The sequence below is a fragment of the Nycticebus coucang genome, chromosome 21 (assembly GCF_027406575.1).
Source record: "Nycticebus coucang isolate mNycCou1 chromosome 21, mNycCou1.pri, whole genome shotgun sequence".
Classification (NCBI taxonomy): Eukaryota; Metazoa; Chordata; class Mammalia; order Primates; family Lorisidae; genus Nycticebus; species Nycticebus coucang.
Window position 1 is genome coordinate 40820663 of NC_069800.1, and position 9720 is coordinate 40830382.

The 9720-nt window shown below is 42.9% G+C and overlaps 1 protein-coding gene across 1 annotated transcript; it reads left to right on the forward strand.

The window, feature by feature from the left end:
- Positions 1 to 8303: 8303 nt before the first annotated feature.
- Positions 8304 to 9059, forward strand: LOC128573982 (thioredoxin-dependent peroxide reductase, mitochondrial-like). The gene has a single exon (XM_053574553.1). It carries the CDS (start codon positions 8304 to 8306, stop codon positions 9057 to 9059), a length of 756 nt encoding a protein of 251 aa, XP_053430528.1.
- Positions 9060 to 9720: the final 661 nt, after the last annotated feature.

Genomic DNA, 9720 nt, shown 5'->3' on the forward strand with positions numbered 1-9720 from the left:
TGCTGTCATGTCACAGCTCACAGAAACCTCAAACTCTTGGGCTTAAGCAACTCTCTTGCCTGAGCCTCCCAAGTAGCTGAGAATACAGGCACCACCACAATGCTGGCTATTTTTGTTGTTGTTGTTGTCATTGTTGTTTAGCAGGCCCAGGCTAGGTTTGAACCCACCAGCCCCCAGTGTATGTGGCCAGTGCCCTAACCACTGAGCTGAAACAAAGTTTATTTATTTATTTATTTTTTGTAGAGACAGAGTCTCACTGTACTGCCCTCGGGTAGAGTGCAGTGGCGTCACACGGCTCACAGCAACCTCTAACTCTTGGGCTTACACGATTCTCTTGCCTCAGCCTCCCGAGCAGCTGGGACTACAGGCACCCGCCACAACGCCCGGCTATTTTTTTTTATTGCAGTTTGGCCGGGGCTGGGTTTGAACCCGCCACCCTCGGCATATGGGGCCGGCGCCCTACTCACTGAGCCACAGGCGCCGCCCGAAACAAAGTTTATTGAGGAAGAAAAAGATAGGTTACAGAGTAAGAGCAAGGTATAGGCTTACAGAGCAAGATGTGTTTGCCACAGATAGTGCCATTGCCAGGGCAAATAGGCAAAGAGGTTCTTGAGCTGCTAATATTTCCTTGAGGATTTTTACATCTAAGTTTATGAGAGCCGTTGGTTTGTAGCATGCCTTCTCCTTTCCACCACTAATAGTTACTGTGTTATGTCCAAGACTTTTTAGTTGTAAGAGCCCCAGGAGAACACTTAGATTCTTTCTAATTATTTGCCATTATCAACAATGCCATAATGAATAAACTTGTGCTAATCCAATGGTGAAAAATGGCAAGTCGGTGTGTTTTAGTTTGCATTTTTCTTATTATGAATCAAATTGAGCATCTCTTCATGTATTTTCTGGAAACTATCTGTCCTATCTTTTGCCCATTTTAATATTGATTTCCTAGAGCTCTTTATATATAAGAGAATTAGACTGTTGTCTGTGATATGTGTTGCACAGAAAACTTTTCCCAATTTACTGTTTGTCTTTTAAATTTACTTCTGGTGTTCTTCCCAGATAGAAGTTTTTGGATTTTTTAAAGTCAAATTTATCTGAATTTTAAGTCATAATTAGCCCTTTTCCATGCCTTCAAAATAAAATAATGTTCACATACATTCTCTCAATATCTTTACTTGTTTTTTTTAATCTTTGATCCATATAGAAAGTATCCTCGTGAACAGAATGAGAAATAGATCTAACTTTTTTCCCTGCCATATGGCCACGCTACCCAGTTGTCCCATGTCTGGGTATATTCTGGGCTTTCTAGTCCATACACTAGTCATCCATCTATTTATATAACAAAAAACTACCCTGTTTTAATTATTGTTTATATAAACGTTAATTTGTTTTTTTTTGAGACAGTGTCACGCTTTGTCACCCTGGGTAGAGTGCCATGGCATCATTACTCATAGCAATCTCTAACTCATGGGCTTAATTGATTCTCTTGCTTCAACCTCCCAAGTAGCTGAGACTACAGGCACCTACCAACGCCCGGCTATTTTTAGAGACAGGGTCTCACTCTGGCTCAAGCTGGTCTTGAACCTGTGAGCTCAGGTAAATCCACCTGCCTCAGCCTCCCAAGTGCTGGGATTACAGGTAAGAGCCACCTTGCCCAGCCATAAGTGTGAATGTTTGATAGGGCTAGTCCTTTCTTATTTTTTTTTTAGGGTTTTCCCAGTTACTTTTATTTTTCTTATTTATTTTTATTTTACGTATTTATTTTTTTTTGAGACAGAGCCTCACTCTGTCACTCTGTAGCAACCTCGAACTCTTAGACTCAAGCATTTCTCTTGCCTCAGCCTCCCCAGTAGCTGGGACTACAGGTGCCTGCCACAATGGCCAGTTAGTTTATTTTTAGAGATGGGGTATCACTCTTGCTCAGGCTGACCTTGGGAGCTCAAGCAATCCACTTGCCTCGGCCTCCCACAGTGCTAGGATTACAGGCATGAACCACTGTGCCCAACCCTTCTTATGAAATTTAGAATCACCTTGTTTAGTTTTTTTAAAAAAACTCTGTGGGGCAGCACCTGTGGCTCAGTGAGTAGGGCGCCGGCCCCATATACTGAGGGTGGCGGGTTCAAACCCGGCCCCAACCAAACTGCAACAAAAATATAGCCAGGTGTTGTGGCAGGCACTGGTAGTCCCAGCTGCTCAGGAGGCTGAGGCAAGAGAATCGCCTAAACCCAAAGAGCTGGAGGTTGCTGTGAGCTGTGACATCATAGCACTCTACCAAGGGCGACAAACTGAGACTCTGTCTCTAAAAAAATAAATAAATAAAAATAACTCTGTTGTTATTCTAATTGACACCAGCTTAAATATAGTTATGCAAACCTAACAACGTGGCTAGGCGTAGGGGCTTACATATGTAATCCTAGCACTCTGGAAGGCTGAGGCTCACAGGTTTGAGATCAGCCTGAGCCAGAGCAAGACCTTGTCTCTAAAAATAGCCAGGTGATGAGACGGGCACCTGTAGTCTCAGTTACTTGGGAAGCTGAAACAAGAAAATCACTTGAGCCCGAGAGTTTGAGGTTGCTGTGAGCTATGACGCCACAGCACTGTACTGGGGATGACAAAAATGAGACCTGTCTCAAAAAACAAACAAACAAAAAAATCAAACCTAACGTTTTAGTCAATGACAGACCTCTTATTTGACAGTGGTTCCATAAGATTACAATAAAGCTGAAAAATTCCTATTGTCTAGTGATGTCGTAGCTGTCATGACATCATAGTGCAACATATTACTCATGTGTTTACAGTGATGCTGGTATTAACAAATGTACTGTGCTGCCAGTCATATAAAATGTAGCACATACAGGGTGGTGCCTGTAGCTCAGTGGGTAGGACGCTGGCCACATACACTGAGGCTGGTGGGTTTGAACACGGCCTGGGCCAGCTAAAACAACAATGACAACAGTAACAAAAAAAATAGCCAGGCGTTGTGGCAGGTGCCTGTGGTCCCAGCTACTTGGGAGGCTGAAGCAAGAAAATCGCTTAAGCCCGAGAGTTTGAGTTGCTGTGAGCTGTGACGCCACACACGTTGCTGTGTTGCACCCCAGGGCAATGGCTTGGACTCTGTCTCAAAAAAATAATTAAAAAAAAATATATAGCACATGCAGTTATGTACAGTACATAATACTTGATAATGACAATGAACAACTACTTGTTCATGCATTTACTATACTATACTTTTTGTTACTATTTTAGGATGTACTGCTCCCAGTTATATAAAAAAATTAACTTGAGGCTGGGTGTGGTGGCTCATGCCTGTAATCCTAGCACTCTGGGAGGCTGAGGTGGGTGGAGGCCTAGGCTAATGTGTGTGTTGAGCTCATGAGTTTGAGATCAGCCTGAGCAAAAAACAAGACCCTGTCTCTACTAAAAATAGAAAAACGGAGGCAAGAGGATTGCTTGAGCCCAAGTTGGAGGCTGCTGTAAGCTATGACACCACAGCACTCTATCCAGGGGGACGGTTGAGTTTCTGTCTCAAAAAAAAAAACAAAAATTAACTTAGAACAGCCTTAGGCAATTCCTTCATGAGTTATTCCTGAAGAAGGCATTGTTATCATAGGAGAGGACAGCGCCGCATGTTATTGCCCCTGTAGATCTTCCAGTGGGCCAAGATGTGGACGTGGATGATAGTGATATTGATGATGCTGACCCTTGTGTAGGCCTAGGCTAATGTGTGTGTTTGTCTCTTAGGTTTTAACAAAAAGTTTTAAAAGCAAGCTGGGTGGAGCAGTTCAGGTCTGTAAACCCAGAGGCCGAGTCAGGGAAATTGCTTGAGTTCAGGAGTACCAGCCTGAGCAAAAGCAAGACCCCCATCTCCAAAAATAGCCAGGCATTGTGGTGGGCGCCTGTAGTCCCAGCTGCTTGTGAGGCTGAGTAAGAGAATCACTTGAGCCTAACAGTTTGAGGTTGCTGTGAGCCTTGATGTCACAGCGCTTCACTGAGGTTGACAAAGTGAGACTCTGTCTCAAAAAAAAAGTATTAAAAGTCAAAATATGGCTCAGTACCTATAGCACAGTGGTTATGGCACTAGCCACATACAGAGGCTGGTGGGTTCGAACACAGCCCGGGCCTGCTAAACAACAATGACAACTGCAACAAAAAATTAGCTCGGCGTTGTGGCAGGTCCCTGTGGTCCCAGCTACTTGGGAGGGTGAGGCAAGAGAACCGCTTAAGCCCAAGAGTTTGAGGTTGCTGTGAGCTGTGACGCCACAGCTTTCTACTGAGGGTGACATAATGAGACTATGTCTCAAAATAAATAAATAAGTAAAAATAAAATCTTTTTATTTCTATATATTTTTTGAGTCTTTCAATTTTTTTAAATTTATTTTTTATTATTAAATCATAGCTATGTACATTAATGCGATCACGGGGCACCATACACTGGTTTTATATACCATTTGCCATATTTTCATCACACTGGTTAACATAGCCTTCCTGGCATTTTCTTAGTTATTGTGTTAAGACATTTATATTCTACAGTTAGTAAGTTTCACATGTACCCTGTAAGACGCATCATAGGTGTGGTCTCACCAATAAAAACTTTTAAAAATGGAGAATAAAGATAGAGATTTTTTCATACTGCTGTACAGGGTAATTGTTTTATTTGTTTGTTTGTTTGTTTGAGACAGAGCCTCAAGCTGTTGCCCTGGGTAGAGTGCCTTAGCATCACAGCTCATAGCAACCTCCAACTCCTAGGCTCAGGCAAGTCCTGCCTCAGCCTCCCAAGTAGCTGGAACTACAGGGACCCGCCACAATGCCCAGCAATTTTTTGGTTGCAGCCATCATTGTTGTTTGGAGCCCAGGCTGGATTCGAACCCGCCAGCTCAGGTGTATGTGGCTGGCGCCTTAGCCATTTGAGCTACAGGCACCAAGCCAAGGTAATTGTTTCTTAAGCTAAGTTTTATTACAAAAGATGAAGAGTGAGAAATTTAAAAGTTTATAAAGTAAAAAAGCTACAGTAAGCTAAGTTTATGATTGAAGAAAGAACATTTTTTTAATAAATTTAATGTAGCCTAAGTGTACAGTGTTTATAAAGTCTATGCCTGAGGCCATCACATTCACTCACTACTGATACACTGACTCACCTAGAGCAACTTCCACGCTTGATCTTAGCGAAGAGGCAGAGAAGCGATCTAGAGCAGTATTATACGTGCCATTCATGCTATGTACCCTATCCAGGTGTACCATTTTTTAATCTTTTATGCCAGATTTTTGCCATACTTTTTCTATGTTTAGATATACAGATATTTACCATTGTGTTACAATTGCCTGCAGTACCCAGTTCAGTAACACGTTGTCCAGATTGGTAGCCTCAGAGCAACAAGCTATCCCATGTAGCCTACATGTGTAGTAGGCTACACCATATTCCTGAAAGTACACTCTCTGATGTTCTCACAAGAATAACGTGCAAGAACTAATTGCAATTCTCAGCACATATCCCTGTGACGCATGACTGTGTATATATAAACATAGGGAAAGTTGCTACATTTTTGTGTTATTGAGTCATCTCAACTAAGAACATAGTATGTTTTCCTATTTGTTCAAATCATTCATGTTCTTTGGTAGTATTTAAAATTTTTCTTCATATAGATCTTGAACCTTTATTCCTAGACATTCTGCAGAGAAATGTTTAAATTTCTTCATAACTTGAATCTCTTTGCATTTTTTTGGTTAGCATTATAAAAAGGATATTTTCTTCCCCTGCATCTTCTAGCTGGTTATTGTTTGCATACGTAAAAGAAGTTGATGGGCCAGCCTGGTGGCTCTCACTAGTTGATGGGCCAGCACTCTGGGAGGCTGAGGCAGGTGGATTGCTTGAGCTCAGGAGTTTGAGACCAGCCTGAGAAATAGTGAGATGCTGTCTCTATTAAAAATAGAAAAAAATGGGCGGCGCCTGTGGCTCAGTGAGTAGGGCGCCGGCCCCATATGCGGAGGGTGGCGGGTTCAAACCCAGCCCGGGCCAAACTGCAACAAAAAAATAGCCGGGCATTGTGGCAGGTGCCTGTAGTCCCAGCTGCTTGGGAGGCTGAGGCAAGAGAATTGCGTAAGCCCAAGAGTTAGAGGTTGCTGTGAGCTGTGTGACGCCACGGCACTCTACCCGAGGGCGGTACAGTGAGACTCTGTCTCTACGAAAAAAAAAAAAAATAGGAAAAAACCAAACTGGGTGTAATGATGCATGCCTGTAGTCCTAGGTACTAGGGAGGCTGAGGCAAGAAGATCTCTTAAGCTCTAGGGTTGCTGTGAACTACAATACCAGGACACTCTTCCCAGGGGGACAGAATGAGACTCTATCTAAAAGAAGGAAGAAGGAAAGAAGGAAGGAAGGGAAGGAAAGTTGATATTAATCCTTTACCACTTTACCATGTTATGCTATGAAATTATTTTATTGTTTGCCACAGTTTCTCTATTGATTCTCTTGGTGTTTTCAGTTATATAATCTTTCCCCCTAAATAGTAATAGATGTATTTCCTCTTTTCCAAATTTGTACCTAATGAGATGACTTAATAAGAAGAGAGCTCAGTTCCCTATCCTTGTAATCTATCTGGAAAATAGATGTCTCAATGAATTAACCATAATAAAGGATACAAAAGGCAGAATGAAGACAAGAAGCTTACGTGCCCAGAATTCCAGTCTAGGTTCATTTGCAGTGCACTGTGCATCCTGCCAGGTTAAGGGCCTGCCTACCTCCCCCACTGCTCCTTCTCAAAAAGCCAGTTCAGAACTGCCTCTCAAAACACACCTATAATTTTTCCAGACTGGGTTGAACCAATTTAACAAAAATCTCACTAAAAATCTAAGAGGAAGGGTGGTGCCTGTGGCTCAAAGGAGTAGGGCACTAGCCCCATATGTGAGAGGTGGTGGGTTCAAACCCAGCCACAGGCCAAAAACTGCAAAGAAAAAAAAAATCTAAGAGGAAGGGCCAGGCGCAGTGGCTTATGCTGTAATCCCAGCACTTGGGAGGCCGAGGCGGTAGATTGCCTGAGCTCACAGGTTTGAGACCAGCCTGAGCCAGAGCAAGACCTTGTCTCTAAAAATAGCCGGGCATTGTGATGGGCACCTGTAGTCCCAGCTACTTGAGAGGCTGAGGCAAGAGAATCGCTTAAGCCCATGAGTTTGAGGTAGCTGCGAGCTATGATGCCATGGCTCTCTACTGAGAGTGACAAAATAAGACTCTGTCTCAAAAAAATATAATAAAATAAAATAAAAATCTAAGAGGAAGGGAGGAGGAGAAAGAGTGGAAATGCTGGCTTTCCTGGGTTTGCACAGTGGCTTTTGGCTAAAGTCTTCATAACAGAGCTTCATAACTCACCTTTCCATGGTTTCCAGAGCTGGGAAAATCTACCAGAAAGAACTATTGCATTCTTGGCTGAAAATGATATATGTCTAAGATATATTGCTAAATAAAATATTCCTGTTACTCAACGATGTAACAAATTGGCCTATTTTTATTTTGAAAAGTGCATGCTAGTAGATGTAAGCCCTAGTAGCAATTATCTCTAGAGGATGTGGTTATGAAGAACATCTTTTCTGTTGTTATTGTTGTTGTGGTTGTTGTTTTGAGACAGAGCCTCAAGCTGTTGCCCTGGGTAGAGTACCATGGTCTCATAGCTCACAGCAACATCCAACTCTTGGGCTCAAGTGATCCTCTTGCCTCAGTTTTTCTATTTTTAGTAGAGACAGGGTCTCACTCTTGCTCAGGCTGGTCTCACTCTCATGAGCTCTGGTATCAATCTCATGAGTTCAAACAATCCACCTGCCTCAGAGTGCTAGGATATGAAAAATGTCTTTTTTTTTTTGCAGTTTTTGGCTGGGGCTGGTTCGAACCCACCATCTCTGGTATATGGGGCTGGTGCCCTACTCCTTGAGCCATAGGCGGCACCCTGAAGAATATCTTAATCTGTTTTCTGATACTAAAGGGGAACAGCACAGACTGGGAACATTTTTAAGGAACAGAAGTTTATCTGGCTTGTGGTTCTGGAGGCTGGGAAGTCCAAAAACATGGCACTAGCATCTAGCAAAGTTCTTCCCATGGTGAAAGGGCAGAACGCAGAAGCTAGCTCACAAATCAAGAGACAGTAAACTGGGCTGAACTCATTCCTTGATTAGGAGCCCACTCCTATAATAACTAACCCACTCATGTGAGCCCAAATTACCTAAACACCTCTTAAAGGCCCCACTCCTCACCCCTCCCTCCTGGTAGGCCCCACCTCACTGCGACTCGAACCTCCCTGTGACTCTCGAGCACACTGAAGATGGCAGTAGCTGTGAGCAGGTTGCTCCAGGGCTCGGTTGCTCAACATGTGAATGCCATGCCTTGGGGCATTTCTACTCCTGCAGCCCTTAGGCCTGCTGCTTGTGGAAGGACATACTTGACGAACATATTGTGGTCTGGTTCTAGTCCAGCCTTTAGCACCAGTTCCTCATACCGTGCACCTGCTATCACCCAGCATGTATCCTATTTTAAGGGTACAGCTATTGTCAATGGGGAGTTCAAAGACCTAAGCCTGGATGACTGCAAGGGAAAATATTTGGTGCTTTTCTTCTATCCTTTGGATATCATCTTTGTGTGTCCTACAGAAATTGTTGCTTTCAGTGACAAAGCCAATGAATTTCCTTATGCTGTGAACTGTGGAGTTGTTGGAGTCTCAGTGGATTCCCACTTTACGCATCTTGCCTGGATAAACACACCAAAGAAGAATGGTGGTTTGGGCCACTTGAATATTGCACTCCTGTCAGATTTAACTAAACAAATTTCCCAGCACTATGGTGTGCTGTTAGAAGGTCCTGGTCTTACACTAAGAGGTCTCTTCATAATTGACCCCAGTGGAGTCATCAAGCATTTGAGTGTCAGTGATCTCCCAGTGGGCCGAAGTGTGGAAGAGACCCTCCGTTTAGTGAAGGCGTTTCAGTTTGTAGAAGACCATGGTGAAGTCTTCCCAGCAAACTGGACATCGGATTCTCCTACAACCAAGCCAAATCCGACTGCTTTGAGTACTTTGAGAAGGTAAATCAGTAGATCACCCATGTGTACCTTCTCATGCAAGAGTAGAAGCAGAGTTGGAACCCACTTTTAGCATTTCAGAGATGAACCGATTATGCTTGTATTCATAAATATTTCCCTAAATATTTTGTTTTTGTATGTTGGCTAAGGCTTTTTAAATGTGGTTAGTCGCTAATATGAAGAGTTCCTTATCAGTAACATCTTGATGGCTAACTAGCTAGTTTCTCCCATCTAAGTACTAACCAGGCCTGACCCTGCTTAGCTTCCGAGATCAGACGAGATCGGGCGCGTTCAGGGTGGTATGGCCGTAGACTAACTAGCTAGTTTCTATAGAATGTTTAGTTGAGATCTTGTCTTTAAAGGATAAAGGAAATGCTCTTTTTTCTTAGCCTTACTTAAACCTTTGTCTACACCAAAGTAGTACAACAAGCATTGAAAGCTTCTGATCAAGGGTCCTGAAATTTTCTTTTTGAATTTCTTTGTGTTACACTGAATCATATTTTAAGGTAATGAAGGTCACAGTTTAAGTTATTCACATCAACAGTCTAATTTAACTCTCACAATGGATGTATGTGTGATTGAAATAAATGTGAATTATGTTATTAAAAAACCACAGCAACGGGCGGCGCCTGTGGCTCAGTGAGTAGGGTGCCGGCCCCATATGCCGA